Consider the following 19,158-nt stretch of genomic DNA (forward strand, 5'->3'; position numbering starts at 1 on the left):
TTTCTATGGCTGGGCAGCCCCCACCCCCACCCCCCACCCCTCACCAAGTCCCTTAAATATCATATCACCACCTTGAAATGAATTAAAAGTGCATTTATTCATCAGGGCCACTTTCCCCCAAAATGTACGCAGTGCCATTGAAATAACTAGAATAACATGAGTACCCTGCACAATCTCTGTGCATATTATCAAGAAATTTATTTTATTTCCGTTTTGTTAAGTCATCTTCACACAATTCTGTTTATTTAACTGATCACGTTTGCATTAACTCCTATACTTAAAAAAAATCCTGGTTTCTGCCACTTTGTGAAAGATATGACGTGGAGATAGAAATAAATCTAAGGTTGGGCTGCCTGAGTGGCTCAGGCGGTTGAATGTCTGACTCTTGATTACAACTCAGGGTCATGGGATTGAGCCCCATGATCCCAGGTTCGTGGGATTGAGCCCCATGGAGGCTGCTTGAGATTCTCTTTCTCCTTCTGCCCCCATCCCCTACCCCCACTCTCTCTCGAATGAGTGAATGAATGAATGAACGAACAAATCAATCCAGGGTCAGGAGGGGAACGACTTCAATGGAAGGTGTTTTTGTTATGTTTCCTTTATTTCATTTACTGCTACATTTAGTTTTTTTTTTTTTTATATGAAGTTTATTGACAAATTGGTTTCCATACAACACCCAGTGCTCATCCCAAAAGGTGCCCTCCTCAATACCCATCACCCACCCGCCCCTCCCTCCCACCCCCCATCAACCCTCAGTTTGTTCTCAGTTTTTAACAGTCTCTTATGCTTTGGCTCTCTCCCACTCTAACGTCCTTTTTTTTTTTTTTTTTTTTTTTTACATTTAGTTTTTATTGAATTCCTCTGGAGGAATGAAGAGCCGAGCTGCCAAGTCCTAAGTCCCTTTAGGTAAAACCAAGTATTGCTTGTGTCTTACCAATATTTCCCTTTCCATTGGTGAGGGAAAAGGATGAGGCCCTCAGTATCACCCACTTTTACTGTCATTTGGAGACAAACCTTGTGGAAGTTGAAAGGGCGAGGAGGCATTAAAGCCTGGGGCGGTTAACAACATTGTCTTGAAGGGCGGTAGGCATGGACGGTTCCCAGCCGAGTTGAGGAATGGCCAGTTATCCCTGATGTCACAACCAATGCCATCATTCTTGTGTCCCTCCCTGCTTTGAATCATGGATTTCAAACATCCTCAAAAGCTCTTCCCTGGTAATTCCAAAATTCTTAACAAATCAGTGCTAGGAAAAAATAAACAAATATGCAGAAGAGCAGAAAGATAATTAGGATATGGTTTTAATTAAAAATTTTAAGTTTTTCTTCTCAAAATCTCATATAAGCCACTAAATATGAAAAAGCAAACTTCTGGATAGAAAAGCAGTCAAGACCATTACCATCAGAGATTTTGAATTATATAATAAACAAATAGCTTATTCTTTTCTCATTACAATCAAGGGAGTCGAGTCATGGCTATAATTTTAAAACAGTGAATGGCTGTCTATGGAATTAGACTTACCCAGGGATATATCACCCAAGAGGCAGACATAGCCTCCACTGGCCTGTGAATCAGTGAACCTGCTTGCTATTATAGCACTTCTAGTAAAGGGACTACCAAAGAAACACATCTAGTGGGTACTCTCAAACTGCCTGAGATAGGTCAGAACCATTTGGATGCTTGCTCAAACACAGTTACCTCATGACTATCCACTTTGCCAATTATCCAGGCCCATTTTAACGTTTGTTTGTTTGTTTGTTTGTTTATTTATTTGAGACAGAGCATGAACGGGGGAGGGTCAGAGAGAGAGAGGGAGACACAGAATCTGAAACAGGCTCCAAGCTCCGAGCTGTCAGCACAGAGCCCGACGCGGGGCTCGAACTCACGGACCGTGAGATCATGACCTGAGCCGAAGTCAGATGCTCAACCGACTGAGCCACCCAGGCGCCCCTATCCAGGCCCATTTACCTCTGTTCCCGTTCTGCTGGCCCTTTGGCTATCTCTGTGTTTATTGACATCAGAACCAAGGGGATCAAAGTGAACATTTATTAAGTGCTGTTTGTGTCAGTTAATCTTCTCAAGGAAGTATTATCATCAGCCCTGTTTTACAGAGAAGGAAAATGAATATTCAAATAGGTAAGATCTTTTGCCTGGGATCACATAAGTTTCTAAGTATAGAGCTCGTGCATTGTCAAACGATGACCACTTAATATTTGCCAGAATCCATGCAAAAAGCCTTTTACCTTTTTAAATAAATAAAAAGTATTTTATTTTATTTTATCCTCTCACCAGCCCCTTAAGATTAGCATTACTTATATCCTCATTTTACAGTTGAGGTCTTACAGCTGGTGTGAGGGAGCCGAGATTCAAACTCAAGCACATGGATCGCAGAGACTGTATTTTTGCCCCCCAAACCTCCTCTATGAACCTGAGCTATCCAAACTGGACACCAGCCACATGGGGCTACTGATCACTCAAAACGTGACTGGTTTGAATTGTCATGTGCCCTAAGTATAAACCACACACCAGATCTTCAAGATCGTTCAAAAAAAAAAAAAATGCAAAATATCTCATCCGTCATTTTTTACATTAATTACATGTTGAAATGACAATATTTTGGATATATTGGGATAAATAAAGCAAATTACTAAATTTAACTTGTTTCTTTGTACTTTTTGAAATGAGGCTAGTAGACAACTTAAGTCCACCTGTGTGGTTCCCATTATATTTTTACAGGACAGTCCTACAGTTTACTATTCCAAGTAAGGAAGGACTGTGAAATTTACTTAGGCCAACATTGTTTCTCGGCAGATGTTCTAGTTAAAATTTTAGTTGAGGGCATAGCTGGAGAGCCTGAAGCCATTTCAAAATTTTTTTAAATTATTTTTTAAAGCTATTTTTTAAAATGTCTTACAAATGTATGTGTTAAATGTGAGTCTAGATTTATTTGTGAATTTGAATTATGCTTTCTTTATCCCTATTACCGTTTGTGGGTAAGAAAGATTGTCACTGAAAAAAAAAACGTTTATTTATTTTGAGAGAGAGAGACCACATGCACCATGTGTGCAAGCAGGGGAGGGGCAGAAAGAGGGAGAGAGAGAACCCCAAGCAGGCTCTGCACCATCAGCACGGAGCCCAACGCAGGGCTCGATCCCATGAACCATGAGATCATGACCTGAGCTGAAATCAAGAGTCAGATGCTCAACTGACTAAGCCACCCAGGCGCCCTACCATTTTTAAGGTTCAGAAGAAGCATGTGAGTTATAATTTCAGTGTCTACCACACATGGGGTGCCTCACCTGCCTGAGTATGTGTTGCCAGATGCCTCTCTTCTAGACCCCGTTAGTGTGAGTTGTCTGCCACTTTCCACACAGCTTTGTGACCCAAACACCTTTGTGTCTCCTTCAACATGCCATTGGGCCCTCACCCCAGGCATGGTACCTGGCACTTAGCTGACACTCTAATAAGGAGCTAAGCGGTTTTTGTTGTTTTTGATGTTGTTTTCTTCTTTTTGTTTTGTTTTGTTTTCTTAAGTTAGTTGACATACAGTGTAGTCTTGGCTTCACGAGTAGAACCCAGTGATTCATCTCTTACATGTGACACCCAGCGCTCACCCGAAGATGTTGTTTTATTCTTACTAATACCAGGCAGAGATTATGTGGATACAAAAAGAAGAAGTTGGGAATATTTGTGTGAGGTAGGAAAACTACAGGCCAGGGAAACTGTACCAGAGGGTTGTAGAAGATTCCATCTGATTGAACTTCCCACCCCCACCTCCCCAACACACACACCACCTGTTTTCCTTTCCCAGGGCTGGAATTAAAAAAAGAAGAGGGGGGCTCCTGGGTGGCTCAGTCGGTTGAGCATCTGACTTCGGCTCAAGTCATGATCTCACGGTCTGTGAGTTCGAGCCCCGCGTCAGGCTCTGTGCTGACAGCTCAGAGCCTGGAGCCTGCTTCAGATTCTGTCTCCCTCTCTCTCTGCCCCTCCCCCACTCATGCTCTGTCTCTGTCTCTGTCAAAAATAAAAATAAATATTAAAAAAAAAAAAAAAAGAGGGGCATCTGGGTGGCTCCGTCGGTTAAACCACAGATTCTTGGTTTCGGTTCAGGTCATGATCTTGCGGTTTCGTGGGTTCAAACCCTGCATCAGGCTCTGAGGTGAGAGCATGGATCCTGTTTGGGATTCTGTCTCCCTCTTTCTGCCCTTCCCACACTCGCGCTGTCTCTCTCTCTCTCAAAATAAATAAATAAATGAAAAAAATAATTAAAAAAAGAAGAAAAAGGTAATAACTGCTAGAAAATTGGAAACAGTAAAGTGTGTCCTACAAAGAGATCACTGTCCAAAACAAATGTTTACACTAGCTATTTATAAAAGACACCTACTGGGGTGCCTGGGTGGCTCAGTCAGTTGAGCATCCGACTTTAGCTCAGGTCATGATCTCACAGTTTGTGGGTTTGAGCCCCGCGTCCGTCTCTGTGCTGACAGCTCAGAACCTGGAGCCTGCTTTGGATTCTGTGTCTCCCTCTCCTTGCCCCTCCCCTGCTTAATCTCTCCCCCACCACCTCTGAAAAATAAATAAAAACATTAAAAAAAAAAAAAACACCTACTTATTTACAGCAGCTTTGGATGGAGAAAGGGAAGTAGGGAGTCAATAGTCAATGCAGGCACCAGTTTGTTAGGCCAAATGAGACATTTCTTTGTCATGGCCCAGAAGGCCTTCCCTGACTCACATCAAGTCCCCTTGTCTTCATTTATAGGTGCGTAGAGCAGGAACTGCCATATGAGACAATTCTGTTTCTGAGCCCACATTCCCAGTCCAGGCCAGAGTGCTGCTTCCCCGGCCAACACAGACCTCAGAAAGGAGACTCTTGAGAGCAAGTCAGCTGATAGAAGAGGGCTCTGCCCGGCTCCCCTACCTCCATCTCCATCCTGTCCAGAGCGGGCCCATCTCGGTCTCTGCTACCCTTTATCCACACCCCCTTCTCAGCCATGTGTTCCCAGTGATGTGCCTCCCTGTAAAGTCCAGGCTGTGGAGAAGTCCATCCTCAAATGAAACCATCAAAGAGCTTTGAGTCTGGGCCCACCTGGATGGCTCAGTCAGTTAAGTGTCCACTCTTGGTTTCGGCTCACACATGATCTCACAGTTCGTGAGTTCAAGCCCCACATAGGCTCTGCGCTGACAGCACTGAGTCTGCTTAGGATTCTCTCTCCCTCTCTCTCTCTCCCTCTCTCTCTCTCTCTCTCTCTCTCTCTCTCTCAGAATAAATAAGTAAACTTAAAAAAAAAAAAGCTTTGAGTCTGGGACAGAAGATCACTTATGCTGTCATATGTCTTGGTGTTGACATCGTCTGTTGGCTCTCCCTTTCCTTGCTTCCCTGTGTCCCAGGCTTCCGTGGACCTCCTTTATCTTTTCTCTTTGTGTTGGACACTATCTCCTTGCACACCCATCACTAATTATAAACCTCCTAGCCATTTACTTGGCTCTGGTCTGGCCCCTGATGTCCTACTTGAGTTGATTTCTGCCTGCCTTCCAGGACTGGCACTGCCACTGTCCTTTTCCTCACCCAAGAACCTGTACTGTCCCGCTTGTCTCTTTAGGTGGCACATCAGGGGGCTGGGGACTCCTGGGAGGGAAGTCACCACTTTAAGTTACAGTGATTACCACAGAGATTCTCTGAGGTGCAAACATGTCACATAGGAGCAAAGTAGCACGTGGTAGTTAGTACTCATTATCTTTAGTGGAGAACCTTACCTAGAGGAGTGACACACGGACTTGTCACGTCTTTGAGAACAGAGATGTGGGGTGCGGCTCTGGACAAAGGGCATCATCCATCAAGGGGAGCTCAGAAAGGAAGATGAAGTTGGGAGCTTTAAATAACTGCAGCCAGCAGCAGTCTAGATAGGACCAGGTGCTAAAGGGCCTGAGTTTGTATCTTGACTTCTTTACATTTTTCTCCATGTCCTGACCCAATCTCAACCCCTACCACAATTTTTCTTCTATGTCACATTATTTTTTCAACAGTAATTGATACCTCGATTTAAGCTCCACTCTGACGCCCAGTTAAGTCATATAATTTCAGCAAGAATCATAGAATAAAGGTTTTAAGGATCCCAAATGGGTCTGAACCTCAGTACAAAAACATACTTGGCCTCCATACAAATTGCCAAAGAGAGACTTCACTCCGGGCAGCAAATAAAGTTATATGAAGGGATTAAAAGTGCTACTGCAAATTACCTATTAAAGTGGCTTTTTCAAAAACCTACAAAATTCACAGCTATCCTCAAAGTGCCTCATTTTCAAATTAATGTATCTTATTCTAATTTGGGGTTTTGTGCCAAGGTGTGGGGGGTGGGAGGGGTGGAGCTTTTAGTGGCTGCAGAATTAGTTAAATTCACAGAATAAAATTTGAACTTTAGCAAATGAGCAAACAGCCAAAACAAACACCACTTTGGAAAAAAATACACATTTTCTTCTTTTGAAAAGCCAGCAGTGCCTAAGCAAAATACCTTAAAAGTGAACTAAAAAGCTTTTCTAGAATAAACAACTCTGCTTGTGATCCTAAATTGGGAGCATATGTAGATGTGAAACCCACAGATGCGGTACGCTTCGACTCCGAGTTGCTGCCTTCACTGTTTGCGTGTCTCTGAGAAGATGATGATAATGTGGCCTTTGGTCCCAGAGGAGCCTGAGTTTTTTTAGATCCTAGTATGAGGGCGGAAGCAGAAGAAGAAAGGAAAGGAATGAAAACAAATGCCTTACGAGACAGAATATCTGAACAAGGAATTTTATTTTGCTTCTCTGACAGCAGTTTCAACTCCGGTCGGATCTCTCCTGCACCTTTAGGAGGGTGCCAGTCAAGTGCGATCATGATAATGATGATGTCGACCACAATGATAATGTGGGCTACTCGGGGAAGTCCCTGTGAGGGACCAGGCTGGCACTCAGAGCATTAGGATGGTTCTAGCAAACTGCCCGGACCAGCCCCCTGCCCTGAGGCAAATCAGTGAATAAGCCAATTCAGCAGAACTAGAATCATTCCTTTGTTTTTCTGAATTACCAAATGCTGTGTGCTTTGGGGTCACTTGTCATGGGTTTAGAGAATGTGGATTTTGCAACATAAGTCCTCACCATTCTAAACAGCTTCAACTAAATTCCGTTACCAACGAGGAGGAGAGTTGAGGCCATAACACCCATCTCCAACGGTATAAACGAGTCTGTGTTCATCGCCTCATTCTCTCACATGTATTACTCTGTCCCCTCAGTGCTCATGGTCTCCTCCACAAACTGGCACTGACATCAGATATGTGTTTGTGTGGACGTGTTTTATCCCCTATCACTGCATGACAATTCTTAAGAGAAGGGATTATGCCACCTGGGAAAGAATGGAGGATGCCTGCTCTGAAAAGAAAATGAATAGGGTGAGTCCAGGTAGTAACTTAGTTGCTAAATTTTAAGTAAAACTTACCCACTTAGTTTTAAGTGGATGAGGTGGCATTGCTGTTAACAAAAAGTTCAACTGTTTTGAGCCCCTGTTGCTCAGTGCCTCAGATACAGAATTGTGATCATCAGAATGAAGAAATCATAGGATTGTTAATTTGGGCTCTGTTAATTCTGCTGTTAGGAAGTATTGATTGGATCATAAAAGTGGCCAACATTTATTGAGTGCTTACTACATACGTACCAGGCAGCGAGCTAAGCATTTTGCATATAATCTCTTATTTGATCCCCACAAGCATACTATCCCCAAGTTCAAAAGAAGGGACTTAAGATCCAGAGAGATTGGGGTAGTCTCAGATGTGTGACAGAATGTGGACTTGAACCCAGAATCCTAACAACAGGAAGCTAAAAAAGGTTCTTGGTATAAAAGGTGCTGTCCTTTCTGAGGGTCCTCACTAAATGAAAATTAGCTGCTTTTCAAAAACATGTTTGATTTGGGACACTCTCATTTCTTACCAGGAACCAAGGTAAAAATGCCTTAATATAACAGAGTTCATTTTGAGGAAGCACACATAGAGAAATTACTCTTTATCTGTTCTTCTTTTTGGCTCATTTAAATGATTTAGCCCGTAGGAAGCAGAAAGGTGAATGTTAGACATCTAACATTTTAAAATCCCACCCTGAAGGTGACCAGTTTTTTCAGGTATCCCCCCCCCCCCCATTAATAAGAGCTAAGTTGTGTGTCTTTCTCCAGCTCTTTTCTCCATGCTTCTGTGTTCTTTGCTGCCGTGCAGGCAATCAGGTGTAGCAGAGCTACTTGAATGTTGTACTAAGGAGAAAGCCAAGGTGTGGATTATACGGGAAGTGACAAGTTAGTCCTCCCATCTTCGAGAAGCGATAGTACTTTCTGTAAAAATTATGTATTTGCCTCAAATGTGGGGACGAAACAAATCTTGCAGGCCCTTCCTCAGGGTGGCCCTCAGGATCTCCGAGGATGTGGGCTTCTCTTTGTCCCCTCGTGGCCACCTTGGTGCTGCACGCTGGCTGTGTCCCACGTCCTCCCTTTGCATGCCTGCCCTGCGGTCTCTGAAGCCAGGTTCCACTCCACATGTGCCCCATTTTACTCTGCCTTCCTCCAGCCCCGCTCTCAATCAGGAGTGTGGGGGAAAACCAAAGCCAGGCAGCTTTCACTGGAATCACCTATGTGATGCTTCTGTGTCCCAGACCATTGACAAGAGGTGGTGGCTTTGTAAATGATGTATGGGGACACGCAGGAGGAACGAAGGCCCAGACCGCAGGGTATTTTTAGCGTCTGCTGTTTGTGGTGACCTAAGTGAAAACTGCTGGCTCCTGTCCCTTCAGCTGAATGGCTGGTATTCAGAAGAGCGTGCCCACTCCCTGCCAGACGCAGCTCACGGAGCTGCCTTTTTATGAGGTGGCTGACAGGCTCCTTGGCACCAGGCTGCCCGGCCACAAGTCTCCTTTATTGCCCAGCACGGATGCCCGGTGGTGTGGGTCCACGGGCAGCCCTGGTGTGGCACTGCGGGCGGGTGGGGCCGCAGGGGACACCGCCGGCTGTGAGTCTGTCATGGTGTTACCGAATTGTGAGGCAGAGTCCGCAGGGCAGGGGCTGCATCTCGAGGCCCTGAACCCCTGGCACAAGGCTGGCACAGACACCTCCGAACCACAGGAGCGAGGACCACGGTTGGCTCCCCATCCCGGGGTCGTTCTGCTGGGGCCCGGCTGTGGTGGGAAGATGACCCCCCCTGGTCTCTGACCCTTTGGAGCCCCAGAGGGAGCCAGAAAACGTGAGAGCGGCCCCTGTTATTCTGACAGGTCATTCTCCCAACTACTTCTCTGGAGCTAGAGCTGATCTTGGGAAGATGAAAATCCCCTGTAAAGGGTATGGGATGGCTGCATAGGGCCTTTGAGGGGCTCCCCTGGTGCCACGGTGGAGTGGGAACAGTGCTGGGGTCCCAGTCTCCAAATAGCACCAACTTGCTGAGTGACTTCAGGCACGTAACGGTCTCCTAGGACTCGCTTTCTCAGTTATGAGTAGTAATTCTTGTCTTACCTCACTGAAACTTTTTTTTTTTTTAATTTTTTTTTCAATGTTTTTTATTTATTTTTGGGACAGAGAGAGACAGAGCATGAACGGGGGAGGGGCAGAGAGAGAGGGAGACACAGAATCGGAAACAGGCTCCAGGCTCTGAGCCAGCAGCCCAGAGCCTGACGCGGGGCTCAAACTCACGGACTGCGAGATTGTGACCTGGCTGAAGTCGGACGCTTAACCGACTACGCCACCCAGGCGCCCCACTGAAACATTTTTAATGAGGATATAAAAGTACTTTGAAACTATCGAAACTCTAATGGTACCCAAAAGCAATAGTGGTGCAGGACCCCATTTATCTTCTTCAAGTCTGACCTTGACTTACCAAAACTGTGCCCACCAGTTCCAGCCAGGAGGGACTCTTGGATTTTGGTGTGAGGGCATCAGGCTCTGTGAAGGACATCACTTGTGAGAACTTCCCTTCAAGACCAAAGTATTGACTTCTAATTCTCACAGGATTCGTTGAATGAGAAAGGGTGCAATGGGATCGTTTCCTTACGAAATGTGAGCAAATGCCTCTATAATTAGAATAAAACTTTCAATAAAAGGATGTCAACAGTAGCCACAGCTCTTTTATCTGAAATCTCAAGTGGACTTTAGATGCCTCACAGCAGCCACCTGGATGTCACAAATTCTGTGACTGTCTATCAGAGATAATTTAATCTTATTTTATGTATAATTCGAATAAGTCTGGCTCTCTCTCTTTCTAGCCGCTTATCACTGAAAGTGTCATGTGTGAACTGACAACATCATCATTACCCGGGAGCTTGTTAGAAATACGCTCTCAGGCCCCACCCTACCTTGTTCATCAGAACCTGCTTTTTGAGAAGATCCACACGTGATTTACGTGTGCGGTAAAGCAAATTAGAAAAGGGAATTTGCAGGACGTAGGCCCGCTCTTTATTTATATACGTATATACTTCTTTGTGAAAAGGATCTGGGATGACTAGGATTAACAGCTTACAAAGGAGGGAGGGGATGAAGAGCTGTAAAAGCCACAGCAGCTGGGACCGTGTAGTAGGGTGATATCACTGTGCGCACTTCCTTACTCTGAGAACACACTCTGTTGCATCACAATATAGTCATTGATATTGACAATGATGGTCCCAACTTATCAAGAGGAGGGAAAGTCACATTCCAAGGCCACTGTTTAAAGTCTTTACCTAAAATTCATAGTGAACATTTTCCTTTAAAATGGTTAAATAAATGAATCTGGATGTTAAAAAGGGGATGCTTCAGTGATGTGGATACTATATGGAAAACCACATTCTCCAGGAAAGAGGTACGTAAGATGTCACAATAATTGGAAACTTCACTCAGGTTTTTGTTTTGTTTTGTTTTGTTTTTTTAATGCATGACATTGAGGAAAGTCAAATGACCTCAAGGTAAGGTGTGATACCAGAGATTTACGCTATAACTAAACAACTCAACAACTCAACTGATGCAACAAAAAAAGCCCATGACTGTTTGGAGGGCAGTTTTAAATTAACCAGAAAGAAAGCTAGTACCGGGGCGCCTGGGTGGCGCAGTCGGTTAAGCGTCCGACTTCAGCCAGGTCACGATCTCATGGTCTGTGAGTTCGAGCCCCGCGTCAGGCTCTGGGCTGATGGCTCAGAGCCTGGAGCCTGTTTCCGATTCTGTGTCTCCCTCTCTCTCTGCCCCTCCCCTGTTCATGCTCTGTCTCTCTCTGTCCCGAAAATAAATAAACGTTGAAAAAAAAAAAATTTAAAAAAAAAAAAAAAAGAAAGCTAGTACCTTTCCTGGATAAACGAATATTGGAGGTGCGGGGCCCAGCTGGTGGTCCTCGGGAGTCTTGCTGAGAGCTGCCATGTTGACATTGCACACGTCCATGGGGGGGAAGCAGAGATGAGGTTGACCAGATAAGCCAACTGAATGAAACAAGAGAATTGCCAGTCTAAAAGCGACGTACAGAGGAGGGAGAAACCAGGCACAAGGCAGGGGATGGGGATGCAGAAAAGAGCTGAAAGCTGTTAGAGAAGTCCCCCAAGATGTGGAAAAGTGCCTCCACAGATTTTTATGGAGAGTTCCAGCACAGTCCAAGAAGGAGACTTAACAGCTTTGGCCCGGATCAGACCAACCTGGGTCTTCTTCTCCTTCTTCCCCACTCCCTGCTTCCATTGCCCCTGAACAGTACAGCTGACTGACACTTTACTGCCATAACAATGCAAAGAAAATCTGATGGCCTAGAGCTTGAGAATGAACAGCTGCATGGTACCAATTTTATTAAAGGAAGCAAAGTTTATATAAACTGAGCCGAAAACCTATTTGGCAAGAATTAAATATTTTCTTTTTATTCTAGAGACGTTTGTGGAGTGCTAGGATGGAAACAGACAAATTAAGTATCATCACAGGATAGAATTAATTAATTGCCTGAAATAAATTTAAAGCTGTAGTGAAAGATCGTGTCTTTACTGATGGCATTATTTTCTCCATTCGGGGGCCTCTACACTTTGGAAACCTCATGGGCTCTTGACTCCTCTTCCCCTTGTGCACTGTTTGAAATCTTTCTTTTTTTCTACTCATGTTGTGGCCACCCTAACCCTAGTCCTCGTCGCTTCACCCCTGAGTTTCAGCAGTGGCCTTATAGCAGGGCGTCTAAACTTCCTTCCAGTCTACCTTTGTATAGTGTGGTCTTCAGAAGGACACTTGGATACAGTGGCTCTGGAGTAGGGGCATTGGAATTTTTAAAAAATTACTCGTGTGATTCTGATATGACCTTTAGGTGGGAGCGAGGGCTTTAAATTGATGCTAACTTAACATTCTATGTGACATCCAATTATTACATCGCTCTCCTGCCTGGAAAGTGTCATTGCTATTTATTGCTGTATTAATTCATACTTTTCTGCTTGGCATCGGCCTTCTCCCCTCCCATCCAGCTCCTCCCTTCCCCAATAGTGCTCATCACTGATGTTCAAACATTCCTTGCTTGCACCTATTTCTGTGTTGTCATTTGTGGTCTTTCCTTTGCCACCTGCAAGGATGGATCCTGTCTTTCATGAATCAACTCAAGGGTCACCTCTTCCATGGATGTTTTCCTGGCAGATTCCCTGTTTCCTGAATTTCACCTCTTTTGAAGTTTATACCATAATGAATTATGTCAAGGGATGTATCTTATCGTAGATCACTGTTTCATTGTGGTAGCCTTGAAGAACCTAGAATGAAGAACCAGTTAGAGAGCTTGAACCATGTCTTTTACATTTACGTGTTCAACAGCACCTAACGTAACCAATGGTGTGTTCCTCCCTGCAAAAAAGTCATCCGTGTCCTACATGTGGGTTAGATGTTTCTCTTGTCATATGCGTGACATCTTGCTGTATCCCAGTTACATTATGAGTGCATTACAACCCTGCATTTCAAGGGTGTCCTTCTTTGTGTATCCTTTGTCATCTGTAAACTCTGTGAAAGCAGGACCCACATTTACCTGGTTCATCACTGACCTTCCAGCACTTTTAGTCCAAGTCTTGATATGTGGTGTGTGCTCAATACATATTCTTAAAACTGACTAATTAATGATTTTAAAATATGTGTTTGGGGGGCACCTGGGTGGCTCCGTCGATTAAGCGTCTAACTCTTGATTTCAGCTCGGGTCATGATCTCACAGTTCTTGAGTTTGAGCCCTGAATCTGGCTCTGCGCTGACAGCAAGGAACTTCTCTCTCTCCTCTCCAGAGAGAGGAATTCTCTCTCTCCCTCTCTCTCTGCCCCCCCCATAAATAAACTTAAAAAAATATATGTGTTTGGTTGAAACTATGATAGATGGAAGAAATAGCATCCATCACATCATAACGTGTTAATTGACCTGGTTTCAGGTAAAATAAATTAACATAATCTAAACGTAATGAACCAGATAACCAGCATTTGGTTGCAAACTCAACTATATCATTTTTCTAATTATTTCCTATCTGTGGTTTCTTGTCTATAACATTTAAGCTCCTGGAGAGCAAAGTATAGCATTTGTTACTTCCATGTATCTCCCACAGTCCCTACCTCAGTGTTTCTTGATTCGATGTCATTAAATGTAGTTTTAAAAGAGCCTGTGTTATAATGTATCTGCTTGGTGCTGAACATCTGCTTCCTAACAAGTGCTGCATTCATTTTAATGGCACTGGTGCACAGAGGTAAACAGAGCCTTGGCAGGCCTTCCATAAAGGAAACTGTGTTTGCTTCCTTCATTAATTACTAATGGAGCATTAAGAAGACATGTATTCTCCCTTAAGCCAAGTTGGATAATTCCTGGCACTTAAGGCTAGGGTGCTTTCAAAAGTTGAGACATGTATTCACACAGCAGAAAGCATGCCCTATGGCAAGCACAGGGGTGGCTCCACTGCCAAGACCGTACAAAGCTTCAAATATATCAGTACCAAGTGTACTGTGCTGTCCGTTGGACCTTTTGCAAGTCTTGGGTTAATGTGGGATAATAAATATAAATCCCTAGAATGTCTCTGAAGGCAGGCATCACAACAAGACTTGGAAAAACCACCAGAAAGATACATAAAGTTACAAATAAAAGGATGATCAAAGATTTACCAAGCAAAACAACAGAATGAGAGTGGCAATGATAATAGAAGAAAGATGATTTGTGAATTAATTTTTTACTTAACAGCCAATTAATAATAATTAAAATAAGAATTTATGTTCTCGAATGTGGCAACTAACACAGCATCAAAATGCTAAGCAAAAACCGCAATAAGAGATTGAGAGATTTATTGGTAATAATAGATTTTAACACATAACCATCAGAGTAGGATGGGTTAAGCCATCAGATTATGATAGATATAAAAATACATCTCATTTTAAATATTTACATGGATATTTTCAAAAAAATATGTTTTTTTAATGCGGAAATTTTGCAGGCTACTCATTCTCATTACAAAATAACGAATTATAATATAAATGTAAATGAAACAATCCAGCCACATGATGATATCTATATTTGGGGGCTAGAGGAATTTGAAATTAAAGGAGGTACAATTATCCTTTTAAGGATAAACTTTAATCAGACGTAATAAATTAAGACAGAGTAATACAAAGTCACTTCAAAGACAGTGTGATTCCTAAGACACTAAGATCTAACCATGATTGTACTGAATATATTAGTATTTCCAAAGAAAAAAATGTGTCATTCCATAGGGGAGCTGGTTCAGTCAAAAAAGCAAAAAAAAAAAAAAAAAGTGTCAAAGCAATAACCTTGGCACAGCTCCTCCAGGGGAAAAGGGTGCCTCATCCAACTGGACTGAAACAATATAACCTATTGGCAAGACTGTCCTCTCTGGAGGTACAAGTGTGGCTCTTGTAGCCTGATTTTGGTACTAAATTCATGCACACCAACCAAGGCACCTTTTGGCTCTTCATGTATAGGATGTACAAGTCATTAAGAGAGCTATGTCCCAATAAAATTATTAAATAGGAATTCATTCCAAGAAAAGTCTGCTTTAGTGCTGGTAAAGTAAGCTTCCTGAACCTTATAGGATATTAAGTCTACAAGAAGATAAAGAGTCTCGAAATTGGCATACGTTATGTATAAGTAAAGCAAATTACACAGTGTAAGTTGTTTTTATTTACTGCTGTGCCTTGGTGCTCAGAGAAGGTTTGCTATGAAGGAGGCACTTAAATATTTGTTGAAAGAATGAAATAAGTGAGGAAGGGCAGAATTATTTAACAAATGCAGGTGGGATAATCGGTTACTTATTTCATAGGCACTGAAACACGTAAGGACTAAAGAGTTCATGTAAAAACTAGAAAAACTAAAATATCCAAATTTTGGTAGTACTTCTGAAAGGACAACGATTTTGTAAATTTAAAAGGTCAAGAAGAAATCACAAAGGAGAATAACAGCAGTAAATCTGATGACATAAATATTAAAAGCTTATGTTTGCAAAATATTGCAATATATAATAACCAGAATTCAAAGTCAGACAAAATGGGGAAGTGCTGCAGGGAATGTAACAGCCAATGTCTTGTCACCTTTATTATGTAACGTTTTCATGCAAATTGATAAGAGAAACATTAATATTCCAAGAGCTAACAGACAACTTGCATGAAGAAATTAGAGCTCATAAATAAACACATGGAAATATATTTGAGTTGGCAATCAAAGACATTCAAAATAAGACAGTAGTTTTTCTAGACACCTTTTAAATTAGCAAGAAAAACAAAAATTATTTTTATAAAACTCAATGCTGGTACAGATGTTAAAAATGGTGTTCTTATATTTTGTTGATGTTATTTTATAAATTGGTACCTCCTTTTTGGAAAACAGCTTGGCAATATGATATAAGGGGCCATAAAAATATTTATAGCCTTTGACCCAGTAATTTGACTTCTGGGAATCTATCCTGAGAAAAATTAATCCAAAATATGGAAAAAATTAAATTCCTAAGAGTAAATTGGGAAATACTGAATTTCCCACAACAGGGGAATGATTAATATGTTGTGGTAGAGCCACTGCATAAAAAACAAACATAGCCACTTATAATTATGTGACTAGAGACCATGCAGCCACATGGGATGATGCTAGTGCTTTAATATTAAATGAAAAATGAATACACACTTATATATAAAAAGATATGCAGAGGAGAAAGGATTGGAATAAATATAACAAGTTTTAAATGGTTCTACAATGGCAGGAGGACAGTGACTTTTTTTCTTTATTTCATTTCATTTCATTTCATTTCATTTCATTTCATTTATTTCATATCATTTTTATTTTTTTGGAAATGTGTTGTCTTTCAGCCTGTTCTCATACCTGGATGCAATTGCCTCTCTTTCCCTTTCTCTTCCCCTACCCTGCCACCAAATGTCACCCAAGTTCCAACTGGTTTAAGAAGCCCTCCCCATCCTATCAGCCAAATGAAACTCTTCCTTAACTATGCTCCCATAGTCCTGTATTAACACTTCTCTTATGGTATCTCATGTGCCTTGTATGAAAATGATACACATGCAGCAGGTGTCTGTTTCTACAACTAACGCTGTAAGCCTTAAAGGGCAGGAGCTATTTGATTCCTGTTCTCTCCCTCTACAGCATGGATCACAGTGCTCTGCCTGTATGGTATGCCTGAGTAAATATTAGTTGAAATGAATTTAATTGCATTGAAGTAAACTACTCTGATTCCCTGGCAGGTGGAGCTCATGAAGGTCTTCAGCACTTGGGTCCTTTTGGCAACATCCCAAACATTGTGGCAGAGTTGACTGGTGACAACATTCCTAAGGACTTTAGTGAAGACCAGGGTTACCCGGACCCTCCAAATCCCTGTCCCGTTGGAAAAACAGGTAACGGGCATGCCCTTGGGTTCTCATGGATGGTAGATAGAGTCTTTGGGAGGAAATTAAAAATTCTAACATCAGCTACAAATATTCTGAGAAATAGTATTTCTATTCTAATGACCCCCTATGTATTTGCAAGTAGATTGTAATGAGCCACTATGTCTTCATAAGTAGATTGGAAAGAGAAATTTATTCTAAAACCGTTGGTGCATTCTGGTGGTCAGATACACCCACATCAGACTCTCTTGCCAAAGCTTTGCATTCTCTCCCTCTTTAGGAATTGATCCGTTTTTTTCTGCACTTGCTACTATTATAATAACAATGGCGAAAGATTTTCTTCTTTTTGCCTTTTCTATGCTATAGTTGCTTCCCATTTTTACTATCTTTGGAACTTACTAGTTTGTGGATTATCCATGTCCGTCTGTTTTCCTTACTTCCTTTGACAATCATCGTTTCAACCATGTCACAAACAGCACCTATCCCGAAATATTTCTTTGGAGTCAGGAGGTGACATGAGAGACAGGGCCCAGGACGATAAGAAGTTGGTTAACGAAGAAGGTTGAAACTTTCTTTGCTACTCATGTGTCCCTCCCACTTTCCTACTCCCTAATGCCAAAAAGCATGAATGTAAGCGGGCTACACTTATGGTAGGCTTCAAGCAGCTTACCTGGGTGGTTAAGAGTGGTGGCTCTAAACTCAGACTACCTGGAGGCACCTGAGTGGCTCAGTAAGTTAAGCATCCAACTCTTGCTTCCTGCTCAGGTGATCATCTTGAGGTTCGTGAGATCAAGCCCCATGTTGAGCTCTGCACTGATAGCATGGAGCCTAGAATTCTCTCTCCCTGTCTCTATGCTCTTCCCCCTGTTTTTGTGCTCTCTTTCAAAATAAATACGTAAACATTAAAAAAAACACACTGAATTCAAAACCAAGGTCAAGATTCGTGACCTCGAATGAGTTAACTAACCACTTTGCACCTCGGTTTCCTCATTTGCAAAATGGGGGTCGGTGTGGGAATTAAATGAAATTACCCACGTTAAGCACTCGGCGCAGCACTTCCCACAAAGTAAAAAATTCGTTAAATGGCATCCTGATTATAATTGGTTTTGCCACTAATAAATAACGCTCTCGTGGAGCTTGTGTTAACTTCTAGCACCAGAGTAGTCTTTTCCTGCAAGCCTACAATAATAGTGGGTATTTATTATCCCTGCTTTGCATGTATGGAAACTGAATCTTAGAGCATAGCGTGTCCAAGCTTATCTATGTAGCAAGTAGCTGAGCCAAGACTCAAACCCAGGCCTAGCTGATTCAGGACCGTGTGCTCAAACACCATGACATATTGCCTTGCTCACTGGCCCCTCAGATTTTCTTAAACACAATGCAGGCTTTCTCTGAAAGAGGCTTTCCCTGAAAGATATTCCTCCTTTCATTTAGGGTAGGTGTCTGATTTCTGTGGGGTACAGAGCCTCTGCAACAACCAGAGTCACTGGATGTAACCTAGCCAATGTAGAAATACTGGCCCATGACCTCAGGAAAATCTGAATCATTGCACCAAGCCAATCACTTTAGCCACGTTTTACATGCTCATAGCGTTTGGGATGGGTAGAAGGAAAAACCAGTTCAGAATTTGAAGAGCTATAGTCTTCATGGGGATTTGGTTAAACTGATTAGATACGATATGGTACAGTGGTTCTTAAAGTGTGGTCCCAGACCAGCAGCATCAGCATTACCTGGAAACTTGTTGGAAATGCAAATTTTCAGGCCTTACCTCAGACCGACCAGGTCAGAAACCCCTGGGATAGGACCCAGAAGTCTGTATTCTAACCTGCCTTCCATGTGATTCTGGTGCCTGCTAAAGTTTGAGAACCACTGTTGTAGGAGATTGGACAGAGTTTGAGCTGAGAGATCTGAGGTCTAGTCCTAACTGTTGTATGTCAGTCCACTACCCTGCGCCTCAGTTTCTTCATTTGTAAAATGAAGACATAGTCAGTGCCTTAAAGGACATAAATGTTGTTCTAGGTTAACCTGAGAAAGGAAAAAGTCCAGATCTGTGTAATCAAGCACTAGTTTTATGCATGCCAGAGCTCTGAGACGAGGCAGTCAAGGTGGGCTGGTACAGTTGGGTCAAATTACAACTCCCAGACCCCTTCTTGTTACACACTGTCTGCCATTTTCTTTGCTATTTTCCACTAAGCTAACGTTTCTCATTCTTTGTTCTACCATTATTTTCATTCTAAAAAGGAAATCACTAGCTAAATTTAGATATTATTTGTAAGAAATTGCTTGAGTTATGCTTCACTGAGAATCGTGACACCACACAGTTGAGCAAT

The 19,158-nt window shown here is 42.4% G+C and overlaps 1 protein-coding gene across 2 annotated transcripts in view; it reads left to right on the plus strand.

Annotated features, from left to right (window-relative positions):
* The window catches only part of SCG5 (secretogranin V), a 60,659-nt gene that overhangs the window by 27,759 nt on the left and 13,742 nt on the right, over positions 1–19,158 (plus strand). For both annotated transcript variants that reach the window (XM_047075350.1, XM_047075351.1), the window contains exon 3: positions 16,688–16,837. In XM_047075350.1, the coding sequence (XP_046931306.1) occupies positions 16,688–16,837 (150 nt within the window). The remainder of the gene's footprint in view (positions 1–16,687; positions 16,838–19,158) is intronic.

This window comes from Lynx rufus, unplaced genomic scaffold (genome assembly GCF_022079265.1).
Source record: "Lynx rufus isolate CCGP_SWC_20201006 ecotype Redwood Valley unplaced genomic scaffold, mLynRuf1.p SCAF_13, whole genome shotgun sequence".
Taxonomy (NCBI): domain Eukaryota; kingdom Metazoa; phylum Chordata; class Mammalia; order Carnivora; family Felidae; genus Lynx; species Lynx rufus.